At 47.7% G+C, this 17957-nt stretch overlaps 1 protein-coding gene across 6 annotated transcripts in view; it reads left to right on the top strand.

The window, feature by feature from the left end:
• The window catches only part of CRTAC1 (cartilage acidic protein 1), a 1069217-nt gene that overhangs the window by 621867 nt on the left and 429393 nt on the right, over positions 1-17957 (top strand). For all 6 annotated transcript variants that reach the window (XM_082267474.1, XM_082267475.1, XM_082267473.1 and 3 more), the window contains exon 4: positions 13049-13185. In XM_082267474.1, the coding sequence (XP_082123600.1) occupies positions 13049-13185 (137 nt within the window). The remainder of the gene's footprint in view (positions 1-13048; positions 13186-17957) is intronic.

Below are 17957 nucleotides of genomic sequence, written 5' to 3'. Positions count from 1 at the left end.
TTGCTGGTACCAATTATCTTGGGGAAGAACATTAGTAATCAGATTAGGATGTAGACCAGTCAGCTTCTGCCTGCCACTATTGACCCTAGACTGTTGCCTGGACCAGCCAGTCCTATTCTGTTTTCATTCTCTCAGGTCTGTGGGCTCCTCCCGGCCTCGCTGGTGGAAAACTGAATAATTATTCCCATTTCATAGCTTATTGAGTAATGTAGGTTCGGCATTTCATAGGTCACTGTGTGGGTCCATGAGAGTTTGTGAAAAGGCATGCATACAGTATGAGCCATTAGAAGTCAGTAAGTCATTCACAGAAACTTTCATTTTTACTTTTGCAAACTCACATGAAGACCCCGACAGGTGGAAGTCAGTTCTTCGTAATACACCGTAGAATGAGTAGGGAAGGGAAGGGCGATTATAAACCGCGCCATTGAGTTACAACTGTCGTACAGCAGCTGCCAGCCATAGAACATTTTTTTTTTTTTGTTTCAACAGAAATCTGTGTTTTGCAACTTGTATGCTCAGGGGGACATTGACAAACCACAGAGCATGCAGGACAAAACCTTTCTTCTTAGAGATCAATAAAGCAACATGAATGTATTGATCCTTTGTTAATAAAACAAACCAAGAAAAAAACCTTAGAACAAGTATGGTTGGAGTTGTGGGATTATATATTTTAATAAGCTACAGTATCTCACAAAAGTGAGTACACCCCTCACATTTTTGTAAATATTTTATTCTATCTTTTCATGTGACAACACTGGAGAAATTACACTTTGCTACAAAGTAGTGAGTGTACAGCTTGTATAACAGTGTAAATTTGCTGTCCCCTCAAAATAACTCAACACACAGCCATTAATGTCTAAACCACTGGCAAAAAAAAGTGAGTACACCCCTAAGTGAAAATGTCCAAATTGGGCCCAATTAGCCATTTTCCCTCCCCGGTGTCATGTGACTCGTTAGTATTACAAGGTCTCAGGTGTGAATGGGGAGAAGGTGTGTTAAATTTGGTGTTATCGCTCTCACTCTCTCATACTGGTCACTGGAAGTTCAACAAAGAACTCTCTGAGGATCAGAAAAAAAGAATTGTTGCTCTACATAAAGATGGCCTAGGCCAGTGATGGCGAACCTTGGCACCCCAGATGTTTTGGAACTACATTTCCCGTGATGCTCAACTACACTGCAGAGTGCATCAGCATCATGGGAAATGTAGTTCTAAAACATCTGGGGTGCCAAGGTTCACCATCACTGGCCTAGGCTATAAGAAGATTGCCAAGACCCTGAAACTGAGCTGCAGCACGATGACCAAGACCATACAGCGGTTTAACAGGACAGGTTCCACTCAGAACAGGCCTCACCATGGTCAACCAAAGAAGTTGATTGCATGTGCTCAGCGTCATATCCAGAGGTTGTCTTTGGGAAATAGACGTGTGGGTGGCTTTCTCGTAACCCCCTTTCCTGGCCTGCCAGGCTGCATGCTCAAATTAGTGCCTGGTGTGAATTTTGGGGGGACCCCACGCTGTTTTTTAAAAAAAGTTGGCGTGGGGTTCCCCTTAAAATCCATATCAGACCCATAGGGCCTGGTATGAATTAGGGGGGACCCCCACGCCGCTTTTTTAAACATTTTTCTGTTGCCAGCAATGGTATTGTATTGCCGGCAATTTAATTGTTATTTAGTTTTTTTTTAATAAATGTCAGTTTTGCTTCAGCAGGTTCTATACACGGTACAGATGCACCACTTTACAGGCAGACTAAGGGGGTCCCCAGGCACTATATTTAAAGGAATTTTTCATTTTTATTGTCTAACTTTAAGCATCATTAAAACCACTGCTCCTATAAAAGCGACCTTTTTGAAAAAAATATATATATTTTCATTGATACATGTCCCCCAGGGCAGTACCCGGGCCCCCATACCCTTTTTATGGCCAATGACTTGCATATAAACCTTCAAAATGGGCACTTTTGATTTTTTTAAGTTCGGGCCCCCCAGACTTTTAAGAGGGTTTGTAGTTCTGGTTCAAACTTTTGTGATGTTCGAGAGTTCTGGCGCGACCAGAACCGAGGGGTGTTCGGCCCAACTCTACTAAAAACACCATTGAATTCATTTTTAATATTCAAAGCAAACTCCCCCACCTATCCTTTTTTCCATCCATTGACTTCCCCATCTATCCATGTTTCCATCCATACATCCACTTCCCCATCCATTTATGTCTCTACCCATCCATCCACCCACTCCCCCATCCATTCATGCCTCCACCCTTCAATCCATGTCTTTGCCCATTTCCCCACCATCAAGAGAACAGATCTTGGGGCAGATAGAACTTGTGGGTCTTTACCTGAAGGTACTTTGGAGAGCAGTAGTCATATGTTCAGCTGGGATTTTGTGATACCTATAACAGAATAGCAGTGGAGCCTATTTTGCTTGGTATTAAAGGATTAAGACACCCTATATACCACCCTTGGTATTAGGATCTCTATACCCTGAACAAAAGTTCTTTAGTGCGCTTTATTCATACATTTGGACCTCATAGCCTGAGATGTTAACCGTTATGTTGTAAAACAAATTTTTGGTCCCCTGGTGGTCCTCCTTTCTGGCTTGTGTGTCCGCTTGGCTGGCATGCACCACTGGGTGCCCAGTTTGCGTCTGGCTACTCCACGAGAAATGTGAAACGCCTGTTGCAGCCCTCCTAAAGTCAATGTGTTCTCACTCAACTCTATTGTACCACCCACCTCCAAGCCCCTGAAGAAGCCAATAAGGTGAAATGCGTAGAGTTGTGTGTTTTTCCCCCCTTATGTAATTTATTGCTTTATGCATAGGGTGATTTCATTGTATATATGAGTGTCATTGGCGGTCGGTAACCAGAAGTCAGCCGCGCTGGACGCTTACCGTCTGAGCTCCAGAACCCAAGGAGAGCTATCCGCAGCCATCGGAGCTTACAGAGCCGGACCAACTCCCGCATCCAACCCTGAGTGATTGTGCACCCCTCGGGGCACCTGGCGCTGCCTTTATTTTCCACCCGACAGGCCCAGATCGGCGAGCGGCGGGACCCGCGGCCTAACCGCGAACCGCTGCCTCCACATCCCCAGGCTCGCGTAGGCCGCTAACGGCGAGAGGGTAAGCCATCTGACCCTCGGTCATCGTGAATCGACCCCCCGAGACTTCCGCAGCACCCCACCACCGCCAACACGGAGCTATAGGGCCCTTACCGGCACTTCCAGCCCAGGCCTGACGCGGCCGGCCGCCATCTTAACTAGGCCGCAATACCAGCCAACTGCAGGTCTACACAGCTAATCTGTCACCATCCACCGCTCAGATCCCCCACCACTGTACCTCTTGGGCTGCAGCTGCTCCTCCGCTATCCCCTGTACAAGCCGGAATAACTATTTTTGCTCTGTGCTGCCGGGATCCGGAGCTCCGAGATCGGGGCCTAAACCCCTGCAGAAGCCGCAGACTTTCCTAGCGGTCGCCGCGATCCGCCGTCCGGCGCGGCGGCTGCACAGGCTTAAATTTACTCTCTGCCTCCCTCTCCCGGGCATCCGCTACCTGCCCAAGCCCACAGGAACGCCATCCATCATCTAGCGTCTTTTCCTGGGCAACAGAAGGGCGCCCGAAATAGTGGCCTAGTCGCACTGGCAGCAGCGACCTCTCCTGCGGATGTTACCCTCACACCAGGCGCAGGGTAAGCACACAGCCCCTCACACCGCCTATTGCATGTACCCAGCTGCTGCACACAGACTGTCCTCCACAATCTCTCCTGCTTGTTGTTGAAGCTGCTCCTTCCTCTGCTTGCCTATCTCATCATTTGAGCAAATTTTACCTCCTACATATTCGAGTGTTGATGGAACTTTTTTGACCGGTGATGACCGACCATTATTAAAGTGAGCTCTGGCGGCACCCTGATGATCTAACCCCCTGGCAATGCCTTCTAAAACACCCAACTTACGTTCAATGTCCGGCAAAAAATCCGGGAAGGGATCCTCATCCAAACTACCCAGCTCCGGTACTATCAAACGATTTTTGTCTTCAGGCGGCTCAAGCACTCACACGCGAGGCAGTAGGGCTGCAGCCTCAATATCGGGTGCAGTGTCATCCATCCGCTCCGCATCACCGTGGGAGCACTCTCCTTCTTCCTCATATTTTTCTGACCCGCTTGAAGAGATGAACTCCCCGGCTGCTTCTGATATGTCTTCTCTTTTACACAGTTTGAAACAGGAAATTGGAGGCATGTTTCGCAATCTAGAACGGTCACTTAAGAAAGAGATCACCGCAGTCCGCGCTGATATGTCCCACATACTTGGCAGGGTAGAGGACACAGAACGGAGGCAGGACTCACAAGAAGACTCCATTAGAGAGCTACAGGACAAAGTCACGCAACTGGCGGTGGCCCACCGAGCTGCTTTGTATAAAATGGAGGATCTAGAAAACCGCAACCGGCGGAATAATGTGCGTATCCGTGGTCTCCCCGAAGCCACCAGAGATGACGATCTTGAAGCATCAGTAAAGGGCATATTTAATTCCATCCTGGGGAGGGCTCCCACTGACCCTTTACGTTTTGATCGCACACACAGAGCGCTTAGACCTCGTAACCTGTCCTCTGACCTGCCTCGGTCTTGGATCCTGTTCTTGACACCTCGCAGGGCTGCTCAAATGTCCCGTTTAAACAGATCGCGCGGATTAAAAAATTGTTACATTCCCTTCAACTAGTCGATGTCTGGCGAATTCTGCATCCTAAAGATGCTGACTTTTCTCACTTTTCCAAAATGCACAACTGTTATTCCAGAATTGATAACATTTTTCTAAGCCACTTTCACTTACCTCTTTTGCGATCCGCCACCATTGGCTGTGCCTCCATTTCGGATCACGCTCCTGTTATGACCACCTTGCTCCTTCCTTCTCTCCCACCCCGCTCCACTAACTGGAAGCTGAATGACTCACTTCTTACAAACCCCGCAGATGCAGCTCTCTTAGCTTCTCTTAGCCAATACTTCTTTGAAAATGCCACTGAGAGCGCATCTCCCTCCTTGGTGTGGGAAGCCCATAAGGCTACTATAAGGGGCAGATTGATGGAGCTGGGGGCGCGGAGGAAGAGGGAGCAGGGCCAATTGATTGCTGCGCAGCTTGCACTGGTGGCGGACCTGGAAAAGTCCCATAAACTATCAATGCATATCTCCCACTTACAGGCCTTAACAGAAGCTCGGGAATCCCTACGATCCTTACTTGACAAAGCTACCAAGCGCAAATTTCACTTTTTAGCTCATAAACGTAGAAGCCCGGTAGAATGCTTGCCAGGTCTCTTAGGGCCCAGAAGTCAGCAGCCTTTGTACAGAAGGTAAAGCTCCCCACTGGCCTTATGGTCCATTCCTCTCCTGATATTGCCAAAGCCTTTAGGGATTTTTATAGCAAGCTTTATCATGTAGAAGGCGATCTATGTCATCTCCCTATAACCAAAAAACGCAAACGTATTTGGGCTTACCTCAAAAAGGCTAATCTACCAACCCTCTCTAAACGCTCCCTGCGGAAATTGGAAAATGACTTTTCTGTTGAAGAGTTCCAATTGGCACTAAAATCCACCCAAGCCGGTAAGGCGCCTGGCCCTGATGGTTTCACGGTCGCTTATTACAAAAAATTTGCAGATGTCCTACTCCCTCACTTAACTTCGTATGCCAACTCCATCTCTGAATCCACTGGTTTTCGCCCAGAAACACTAGCCGCACACATTTCAGTCCTGCCCAAACTGGGAAAGGACCCCACAGAATGTGGCAGTTACCGCCCTATATCTCTCCTGAATGTAGATCTTAAATTATATTCTAAGGTTCTGGCTAACAGACTCCTGCCCCTGATCCCCTCCTGGGTCTCCGCTGACCAGACTGGTTTCATCCCCGGCCGGGAGGCAAGAGATAACTCTCCTCGTGCTCTCCCTCTGATCCACTTTGTCCGCACGGAGTCCCAGCCCACCCTGTTTCTTACTACTGACGCTGAAAAATCGTTTGACAGGGTGGACTGGGACTATTTGTTGACTACCCTCCGTTTTTTTGGCCTTGGCTCTAGGGCTATACAACGAATTGCGGCTTTATATGCCCAACCGACGGCTCAGGTACGGGTTAACGGTCTCCTTAGTACTCCTTTCACCCTTCATAATGGCACGCGACAGGGGTGTCCTTTGTCGCGCCTTTTGTTCGCCATCTCACTTGAGCCCTTTCTATCCACTATTAGACATTCCAACAACATACATGGTATCACTGTGAACTGTCAGACACATAAATACACAGCTTATGCGGATGATATACTTTTTTTCATCCAACAACCTCGTATCTCTTTGCCTGTACTTCTACGAGCCTTTGCAGATTTCCGCCACCTCTCAAACTTCAAGATTAACATGTCTAAATCAGAAATATTGAACATTAATCTTCCCCACACTGAAACCTCCGCTCTGGCCCCATATTTCCCATTTCAATGGTGTCCGGCTAAATTGAAATACCTAGGCATTTTTCTAACCCCCCGCCTAGATAACTTATTTCGTCATAACTACATGCCGCTACTGAACATGCTCAAATCAGATCTTAGGAAATGGTCCTCCTTACATCACTCTTGGTTGGGCAAGACCAACATAGTTAAGATGAACATTTTGCCTCGTATTCTATTTTTTTTCAAATGTTACCGCTGGGTGTACCTATTGGGCTTTTTACTATTTTGCAGTCTTTGATTTCAAGGTTTATCTGGCAGGACAGGCGCCCCAGGATTGCCAGGGCGACGCTTTTTCATCCAAAGCGTTCCGGGGGACTTGCACTCCCTAGTATCAGGGATTATTTCCGGGCGGTCACACTTACCCGTGTGGCTGATTGGAAGTACTCTTCTAGTTCTAAACTATGGGTACAGCTGGAATAAGACCTATGTGACAGAGACTTGTCTGCAGTACCATGGATTCCGAGGTCCGCCAGGGCCCTCTCACCAAACACTTCCCCCCTGACTTTATCTACCTTGTCCGTCTGGGACTCCATTCATACAAAGTTTTCCGGGAACTACAACTCCCCCTTAATGCCTCTGCTGAACCACAACCACTTCATACCTGGTAGACTGGATGCTGGATTTAAAAATTGGTCTCCTAAGGCTCCCCTTTTGTTATCTCACGTAACCCACTCTAATACTGTGAAACCACTTAGCCACATTATGGGCTCCAGCCCCGCAACGGTCATGGATCATTGGAGACACAGACAGTTGTCCAGGTTCATAGCTACTCTTCCACGTCCGTTGCGTGACTCCAAGGAATTGAATCCCATTGAGACGATACTGTGCCCTAGAGACCCCCCTCTCCACCCCACCTCGCAGTTTTACAAGGCACTTATCTCTTTACAAGGCCAACCCTACCCGGACTTTCTACACAAGTGGGAACTGGATATTGGATCTCAAATCTCCGATGCTCGGAAGGACAAAGTGCTTGCATTGGCTCACATTTCCTCTCTCTCCACCAAGGTGGCAGAATCCAACTACAAGCTATTATCCCGTTGGTACTACACCCCGAGGAAAATGCACATTATTTCTCCGGCCATCTCCCCGTTATGCTGGAGGGGATGCGGAGATACTGCATCACACGCACACATCTGGTGGCACTGTTCGGTGATTCGGCCGTTCTGGTTGGAAGTCCTTCGGCTTATCCAGGTCATCACGGAAGTCACCATACCATCAGATCCCTGGGTTGTTTTGCTACATGGAACTACCATGCCGCTCTCTAAGTACAAAAGATCAATGATCCCTCGCATGCTTAACGCAGCTAAAGCCCTGATCCCCACCTTTTGGGGATCACCGACCATCCCCACGATACGTCACTGGCTACGGAAAGTTGATATGATATACCAATTAGAGGAACTTACTTTTATAGCCCGGGACAAATTGGACCGCTTCCACTCTGCCTGACAACCTTGGTCTTCTTTTAAAAACTCTTCATCCTACATGGCCCTACTCACTGAAGACACCCCCCTTGGTCTGTCACCTTCTAATGTACTCCTATCTGATTAAAGTTTTTATTGTTGGGTACATAAATCGCCCGTGGCCTAATTTCCCACCCCTCCCCCCCCCCCCCTCTTATCCTCTTTCTCTTCCAGCTGTTCTTTTTTCTCTTTCTTTTCTGCTTTTTGCTATCCTTTCGTTTTCCTATAAGTCCTTTCCGACTTCTGTTTCATGATGCAACATGGTGTGTTCTCATTATGTTTTTTCAGAATTATTATGACTAGGTGTGCTTGGCACACACTGATGTTCATGCACTCGTTGAGATTGTTCCATGACTACTTACCATATTTAATGTCGGATTGTACGGTCTATGTTCGGTTTTTCTATGTCTTTTTGAAAAAATTTTCAATAAACAGAAATTAAACAAAAAAAATATATGAGTGTCATTTTTACCACTCCTCGGGGAGGAATTATTATCTTTGGGGGGCTTTGGTATTACGAGTTGTGATGAATTTTTTATGTTTTTAAGGGATGGTGATCATTAATAGACACATTTTTATTAAATATATAATAAAATTCACTTTTTAAATTTATGATACAGTATGGATAATTGTTCTAAGAGGAGGTTTCAGCACTTCTAAAGTCCCAAACCTTTTTCTATTTTGTGTATGTCAAACTTCCCCATCCATCCATGTCTCCATCCATCCACTTCCCCATCCATCCATGTCTCCATCCATACATCCACTCCCCCATCCATCTATGTCTCCACCCATCCATCCACCCACTCCCCCATCCATCCATGTCTCCATCCATCCATGTCTTCACCCCTTCCCCCATCAAGAGAACAGATCTAAGGGCCAATAGAACTTTTATTATTGGTTAAACGTTTCCTTTAACTTCTTCCCATCCGCGCTACAGCCTATATACGGCTGCAGCGCGGACTCGAATTTTCGGGAGGCAACGGCCTCCCAGTGACACGCCCCCAGCGCGCTCCCGCGAGCACGCTGCGGGGAAAATCTGTGTCGGCCGTGTCCCTTGGACACGGCCGATCACAGATCGTGGTGAATGGCCAATCACAGCGGCCATTCACCACGTGATCGAGCCGTCCAATGAGCGATGATCTCATATGTAAACATATGAGATCATCTCTCATCGCCGGCGCTCCTTCCTCACACAGAGCCTGCAGTGTGAGGAAGGAGGGGGAGCCTCACAGCGCCGGGGACACAGGAGAATGTAATCAGGGCACCGATCACCAGTGCCCTGATTACTGAAGGTAAAAACACACACACAGTGCCCCCCCATCAGTGCCCACAGTGCCCGCCATCAGTGCCCCCCATCAATGCCCACAATCAGTGCCCATAGTGCTGCTAGTCAGTGCCCATCAGTGCCTGCTCATCTAGGCACTGATGAGCACTGACTGGCAGCACTATGGGCACTGAGTGTGGGCACTGATGGTGCTGCCCATCAGTGCCGCTCATCAGTGCCACCCATCAGTGTCCAGTGCCATCCGCCAGTGCCCATCAGTGCCGCCTATCAGTGCCCATCAGTGCCGCCCGTCAGTGCCACCTCTCAGTGCCGCCTCTCAGTGCCCAGCAGTGCCACCTCTCAGTGCCCAGCAGTGCCACCTCTCAGTGCCCAGCAGTGCCGCCTATCAGTGCTCATCAGTGCGGCATATTAGTACCTCCTCATCAGTGCCCATAAGTGCCACCTCATCAGTGCCCATAAGTGCCACTTCATCAGTGCCCATCAGTGCAGCCTATCAGTGCCCATCAGTGCCGCCTCATCAGCGCACATCAGTGAAGGAGAAAAATTTATTTTCAAAATTTACTCGCAGAAAATAAGAAAAACTTTTTTTTTTTTTTTCAAAATTTTCTGTCTTTATTCTTTTTTTTGTAAAAAATAAAAAACCCAGAGGTGATTGCATACCACCAAAAGAAAGCTCTATTTGTGTGAAAAAAAATGATAAAAATTTCATATGGGTACAGTGTAGCATGACCGCGCAATTGTCAGTCAAAGTGTGACAGCGCTGAAAGCTGAAAATTGGCCTGGATGGGAAGGGTGTTTAAGTGCACAGTAGGCAAGTGGTTAAACAGATGTCTTTTATATATCACAGCTTGTAGAAAAGCCAATTTTTATTGGGTTTGTACCGGTTGGTAAATGTCAGATTTGGCTCAAATAAAAAATATAATAATTTTCTCCTAAAAAGGGGTCCACCTAGTCAGTGGCGTAGCGTGGGGGGGACAGGGGGGGCCAGCCGCACCGGGTGCAACATCTGGGGGGGGCGCATCCGCAGTGTCACTCACACAGTTCACACACTGTCTGCGGCTGCCTCCATCTTTAGGCTGGGAGATGTCCAGCGCAGCCGACCTATGGCTGAAAATGGCGAGTCGGGGCGGGGCTGGACTGTGCCTCACCTGTCCATTGGTGTAGGGTGGGGTGGCGTTGAAAGCCAAGCCCCGCCTATGCTGCCTCTCCTCACTGCTCAGTCAGTTTAGCAGCGAGCGAGTCAGCAGCCTGGCACTGTCACAGAGTGGGTTTTTTTTTTTTAATCACCTGATTAGAGCCAGAGGCTCTAATAGGCTTCAAAAAAGGGTGGACCCAGGGCGCAGAGCAGTGCGCCCGAGCCCACCCATTGTGTGACAATAGCGAATGGAAATTCGCTATTGTCACATGGATCCTCCTCCTGGCCAATCAGGAAGCGGGTCCGAGACCCGCTTCCTGATTGGCCGAAAGGCGAACGCATGCCATTGGCCGAAGGAGGGGGCGGCAGGACTCGAGGAGATGCGGTGAACTGAGGAGAAGCGGCCGCTGCAGCTAAATCTCGCTGCATTGAAGGGGGCACGCTGGTCTCTCTGCATTGAAAGGGGGCACGATGATCTCTCTGCATTGAAATGGGCACGCTGGTCTCTCTGCATTGAAAGGGGCACGCTGGTCTCTCTGCATTGAAAGGGGACACGCTGGTCTCTCTGCATTGAAAGGGGGCACGCTGGTCATTCTGCATTGAAAGGGGGCACACTGGTCACTCTGCATTGAAAGGGGGCACGCTGGTCATTCTGCATTGAAAGGGGGCACGCTGGTCATTCTGCATTGAAAGGGGGCACGCTGGTCCTTCTGCATTGAAAGGGGGCATGCTGGTCATTCTGCATTGAGAGGGGGCACGCTGGTCATTCAAACTTGTATTTAGATGCATTTTACTTTAATTACATCAGTATTTTTCATAATAAACAATACATGTGCTTAGGGGGTAAGGGTTTCTTTAACTAATCTAGTGGAAGAGACTCGAGTGCTAAAATCCCACCGGTTAGGGGGGCGCAAATTACTTGCCTTGCCCCGGGTGCTGACAACCCACGCTACGCCACTGCACCTAGTTTAGCCTTTCACCCATTCATGATAGGGTTACAGTATGAGAGTGGATGACGACGTGATGGGAACCGATCTCTGCTCTGGTTGTTTACTTTAATTTTTTTTAAACAATATATTTTTATTAGGATTATAGTAAGAGTTACAAAGAAGATTGAGATAGAAGAACCCTCTGTATAATAACAGCGATATCGAACAGGCATACAGCCCATGGTGTATAATACATGGAAATGTAAACAATATGGTGGACACAATTTTACACTTCTTAGTAGCTGTAAATGCAAATAACATGACATAATAATAAAAAAAAAACAATATACATGGGTGATGTGTTGTCTAGGTTATGAGTCTCCAGATTAGAGAGGAAAGAACAAACTTAGAGGTGCTGAATTGCATGTGGGGAGATGAGAATCACCCGATTTAGTTCTATGTTGACATAGGGGAGAAGATGGTCATGAGAAATGGGAAACACTCAGTGCCGCAACAAGGTCATCTAGAGCATGCCAAACTGCGCCCCCTCCTTTACATGGTCTTCGTGTATAACATTATTGGGGATTAACTTAACCTCATCTATTTCCCAACTTTATGATTATAATTATAAACCTTTTTTGGACAAGTTGGACAACTGAAAGTTCAAGACTTGACTATAGCAGGCAGAGTGGCTACGTTAAAAATGATTATACTTCCTAAGCAACTTTATTTGTTTCGTACGTTGACAATTCCCTTACCACCCCAATATTGCATCTCTGTTCAAAAGTACTTTAATCAAATTATATGGGAAGGAAACCCCCCCCCCCCCCGCTGTTCGTCCCTTATGAGGAGACATAGGAGGGATGGGAGTTCCTTGGGTTTCTGCATATTATAAAGCATCTGTATTGGATCAACTGAAGTATTGGTGGTCTCCTGTGCAACAAACTGCGCCCCCCAAGATGTAGAAGCATCATGTGTCAGCACATCCCCCCCTCCCTTCCCAAAAAAAAAACAAACTAGCACTAATCTGCATGCTTTCCTTCTAATCATAAATTTCCTCTCCTCCCAGTACAAATTCGCCTCCCCTGCTGAAATCTCCCTAGCAGCATTGCCCCCCAAAATAATTCACCCCTACTAGCACAAATCCTCTATCCTTCAAATCCCCCAAATCTCCTCTCAACACCCCCCCCCCCACCCCACTCCAAATCCCTACTTCTAACACATATTTTCCCTCCTTGCAAAAAAAAAAGAATCCCCTCCCACCTCTACATGTCACCTCTTCTAGCACAGATCCCCCTCCCTAGTACAAATCCTCTTCCCCCATACCAAAATAAATCCCCCTAAAACACCACTCCTAGCACCCCCCTTCTCCCCAATTTCCCCTCCTAGAATGATTCTTATGCCCTGCTGCCCCCAAATTCCCATCACATGACACCGTTTCTCAGGGTAGCCATCCCTCCTGCTAACCCCATTGACCCGGACCTAGAAACACCACAGTCAGATTACCAGAATGAAGAAGTGGGGGTATCAGAAGAAAGCAAAAGAAGATAGAGGCAGGGAGGGACTGGTAAAGAGTTGATAAGATGTGTTGCAATATGCAAGAGCATGGGAAGTATGACAGTTTTTGGTGGCAAAGTCAAGAGAGGGCTTTAAGGCAAAAGGGTGGTAAAATAAGGACTATCCATGAAACGTAGCCAAAGGATCCAAATATTTTTAAATTGAGAGTATCGATCGTGTAACTGTTCTGGTGACTTAATTTTTTTTATTGCCCTTCTGCAGGTATGGCAACATACTCGGATAAGCTGTTCAAGTTCCGAAATGGACGCTGGGAAGACATCCTCAGTGACGAGGTCAACGTCCGGCGAGGGGTTGCAAACCGGTTTGCTGGTCGCTCGGTGGCTTGTATTGACAGAAAGGTAAGAGTGTGCTGAGAACATGAAAAATATTCATGGCGTCCCCTGAGCTGATTGAGAGGCTTTTTTAGCGGGCACCATGCATAAATAAGAGCAAGCCTCACTTATCATTCCACTCCTTCTGGCGTCAGGTGTCCTCGATGCATTGCGTTGCAATAGTTTATGTAACAACCCGAGGGTCAAAAAAAAAAGTATAATGATTACTTTGTAACTATATTTTAAGTCAGATTTTCCCCCTAGAAAGTAGATGAACAGAGGTAGAAACAACGCATTGAGGGAAAAGCAACTGACAAATGGAATATACTGCCTACCCCCTTCCATTCTTCTTCTTTTTGTGTTTCTTTGTTCTTGTTCTGGTGTCCTTTATCAAGCCGAACATTCAGAAAGTACATACAAAAAGAAAGAAACAGCAACGCGGCTCAGAAAGGAATCTTCTGTTGTCGCAAATGAGCAATTACATTTAAAAGGAACAATTTTATTTGGGGAATGGTGCTTGGATCTTCTTTCTATTGCAGACAGAATATTGATATGTAGCGGGATTAAAGCCTTCCGCAGAGCCATCTCTTCTCGCTTTATTTGGGTTGCTGGTAATTGTACGTGCCATTTATAACTTTAGTGACTTGAACTGTGTTCTTATGTGACCTTTTTTAAATTGGCATCTTGGAGACACTGCCACCCTCTCTGCGTTTGGAGGATAAATGGCTCTTTGAGTACAAGGTTCAGCCCCAAGACATATTAGTCTTCTTGAACTGTAGAACTCCCGGCACTATCTGAGCAATGGCGAGCTTCAGTCATCATGTTCTTAGCTTGGAGTGCAAATGACCTTTTGTAGAATGATTACCTACATGAAAGGAACGTTCTTGTAATGCTGTACCTGAATCTACACAGTGGGGGCGTTTATACCAGTTATAATATAAAGCTACGGAGCTATATTTACCACCTGGTGTAGCTAAGGACCTGGTGGAAATGAACGGAATGGATGAGTGATGAATGCTTCCGTCAAACAATGCCTCCTGCTCTCCAAACCTTTCCGGCAGACCGAGAGCTAATACCAGCCCATTACCACAAGCATCGTACACAGACAAGATGTTAAGGCAAAACCAAAGGGAAGGACAGTAGACCAGAATTGAATAAAAAATGTTTATTACAAAAGTTGTTAAAAACACATCTATAAATCCATATATGAAATGCTTGTGCTCTGTGATCATTCCAGGGAGAAGAACGGTCAGCTGTGTTTACAACAGCTGACCGTTCTCTCTCAGCGGGGAACGATCGCGGGTGTCAGGCGGCAATCAGAGCTGCCTGCCCACTGCATCGGCTTCCCCGCTGACCATTGGGAGCGGGAATGCGAGCGCACTGTCGGTTAGCCTGGGAGAGCCACACTGCTGCAGTAAATATACGGTAAGCGGTCGGCAAGTGGTTAAACAAAAGTCAAAAAACCTATTTCTCCATTTACATGAAGGTCAGGTTAATATAACCCAGCCAGTACAGAGTTCCCCTATATATCAGAGTGTGCAGGATTCCCCCTTACAGTGCAATGAACTCTGACATAAAGGGGAATGCTGCAGATCATGATCTAACGGGGAACTCTGATGTGAGGGGGGCTCTGGTCACCACAGGCCTCCTTATATCAGAGTCCACTGCATTCTCCTTTACATCAGAGTTCCCCATTATGTCAGGGTTCCCAGAGTTCCCCCTTGCACTGTAAGGTCAAATCCTGCAGACTCTGATGTAAAGGGGAATGCCGGGAACTCTAATGTGGGGGGGGGGCCCTGGTGACCAGAGACCACCTTCTGCAGAGTGAATACGGTAGGGTAAAGGGGGGGTACTGATATCAGGGGTAACCATTATGTCATTGCCCACTAACATTATTGTATTCACTCCAACCCTTACATCAGTGACCCTCCTTAGACTGGCCTGATGGCGATGTCACTGACCTTCTCTCAGGTGCACCGTGCAGGGTTTAGACCCCTCCAGCATGGTGGCTCTGGTTTTATCCCATAGGCTCTTCCTCACAGTCCTTACACGTCTGACTTCTCCCGTAATCTCCATCCCTGCTCTCACCCTTGATTCCTCTCCAGACTTCCCCTCAGAAACTACAGACATGATCAAAGACAAGAGATAGTCAGAGATTGCAGACATGATACAAGAGATGGTCAGAGGATGCGCACAGGATACAGGAGGTGGTCAGAGGATGCACGCAGGATACAGGAGGTGGTCAGAGGATGCAGAAATAGTATTGGTTGTGGTCAGAGGATGCGGACAGGATACAGGTGGCGGTCAGAGGATGCAGACAGGATACAGGTGGCGGTCAGAGCATGCGGACAGAATACAGGTGGCGGCCAGAGGATGCAGAGAGGAAATAGGTGGTGATCAGAGGATGCGGACGGAATACAGGAGGTGGTCAGAGAATAAGGAAATGGTACAGGGGGTGGTCAGAGGATAAGGGCAGGAGACAGGTGGCGGTCAGATGATACAGACAGGATACATGTGGCAGTCAGAGGATGTGGAAATGGTAGAGGGGGGCGGTCAGATGATACGGACAGAATCCAGGTGGCGGTCAGAGGATGCAAAAATGGTACAGGAGGCAGTCAGAGGATACAGAAATGGTACAGGGGGTGGTCAGAGGTTATGGACAGGATACAAGAGGCAGTCAGAGGAAATAGAAATGGTACAGGGGGTGCTCAGAGGATACGGAAATGGTACAGGTGGTGGTTAGAGGATACAGACAGGATACAGGTGGTGGTCAGAGGATACAGACAGGATACAGGTAGTGGTCAGAGGATGTGGACGGGATACAGGAGGCGGTCAGAGGATATGGAAATGGTACAGGGGGTGGTCAGAGGATACAGACAGGATACAGGTGACATTAGAGGGTATGGACAGGATACAAGAGGCAGTCAGAGGATACAGAAATGGTACAGGGGGTGCTTAAAGGATATGGAAATGGTATAGGGGATGGTCAGATGATACAGGCGGGATATAGGAAGGAGCCAGGGGATACGGAAATGGTACAGGTGGTGTCAGAGGATGCGGACAGGGTACAGGTGGTGTCAGAGGATGCAGACAGGATACAGGTGGCGGTCAGAGGATACAGACAGGATACAAGTGGTGGTCAGAGGATGTAAATGGGATACAGGAGGCGGTCAGAGGATACGGAAAAGGAACAGGGGGTGGTCATAGGATACGAGCAGGATACAGGTGGCGGTCAGAGGATGCAGGTGGCGGTCAGAGGATGCGGACAGGATACAGGAGATAGCAATACAAAGATTGTGAACATCTGTGATTCTGTACAATCTCACCACTGCCATTCTTGTCTGATAACTGCTGCCTGTGCCTGCCAGTGGACATCACATAGATAGCATCCAGCCAAGCGATGGATGGATGATGTTGCAGGCCAGGTGGTGGGACTCACTCTAAGTTAAAATTGGCTTGTATGCTTACACTCCTGACTCCACTCACTCACCAGGGGGCTGCAGCCATGGCAGGGTGTGCTTATTGCCAGCTAGTGGCACTGGTCAGGGCCTTGTGTGTCCATAAGGGGGGTCGGGTCCATGCTGTCTGACTCTCTCGCTGGTGCTGGTGCTGCCAGTCCTTCAGCTCCCCTGCACTGTCCACACCACGACAAATCTCCCCTGTCAGCCTGCGGCTCGGCCCCTGGCATTTTACATTTTATAGGCCAGTGGCCGTGTGGCGGGAAATGCAGCTTGCTGCATGACATCATCAGCGGGCGGCACAGACTCAGGATCAGATTTACGGGGATTTCCAGAACTGCGCATGCGCACTTCTCACCCAAGCCTGTCGCAGCCATTTTTACTGGCACTTTTCAGCTCCTACGGGCATTTACGGGCAGGATAAAAAGTGCCCTGTTTTTACGGGCTGCCCGTAAATCTATGGGCGATTGGCAACACTGGTTGGAGATGAGGAGTCAGACAACGGGACAGCAGTATTATATTACCAAAAGTATTGGTACCCCTGCCTTTACATGTACATGAATTTTAATGGAATCCCAATCTTAGTCTGTAGGGTTTAATATTGAGTTGGCCCACCCTTTGCAGCTATAACAGCTTCAACTCTTATAGGAAGACTGTCCACAAGGTTTAGGAGTGTGTCTATGGGAATGTTTGACCATTCTTCCAGAAGCGCATTTGTGAGGTCAGGCACTGAGGTTGGACGAGAAGACTTGGCTCGCAGTCTCCGCTCAAATTCACCCCAAAGGTGTTCTATCGGGTTGAAGTGCAGGACAGTCATGTTCCTCCACCTCAAACTCGCTCATCCATGTCTTTATGGACCTTGCTTTATGCACTGGTGTGCAGTCATGTTGGAACAGGAAGGAGCCATCCCCAAACTGTTCCCACAATATTTCCTTTCAGTCTTTTACAATTTTTCCTTTTTAATTTCCTTTGGTATACACTATATTGTCAAAAGTTTTGGGACAACTCCCTTTACACGCACCTCAGTCTTAGTCCGTAGAGTTCAATATTGAGTTGGCCGGCCCATTGCAGCTATTCTATTACTCAACTCTTCTGGGAAGGCTGTCCACAAGGTTTAGCAGTGTGTCTATGGGAATGTTTAACCATTCTTCCAGAAGCGCATTTGTGAGGTCAGGCACTGACGTTGGAAGAGAAGGCCTGGCTAGCAGTCTCCGCTCGAATTCATCCAAAAGTTGTTCTAGGTCAGGACTCTGTATAGGCCAGTCAAGTTCCTCCACCTCAAACTCGCTCATCCATGTCTTTATGGCGCTTGCTTTGTGCACTGGTGTGCAACCATGTTGA

This window comes from Pelophylax lessonae (assembly GCF_965119305.1).
Source record: "Pelophylax lessonae genome assembly, chromosome: 9".
Taxonomy (NCBI): Eukaryota; Metazoa; Chordata; class Amphibia; order Anura; family Ranidae; genus Pelophylax; species Pelophylax lessonae.
Note: the sequence above shows the minus strand (reverse complement) of the source record. Positions and strands in the feature narration are given on the sequence as shown.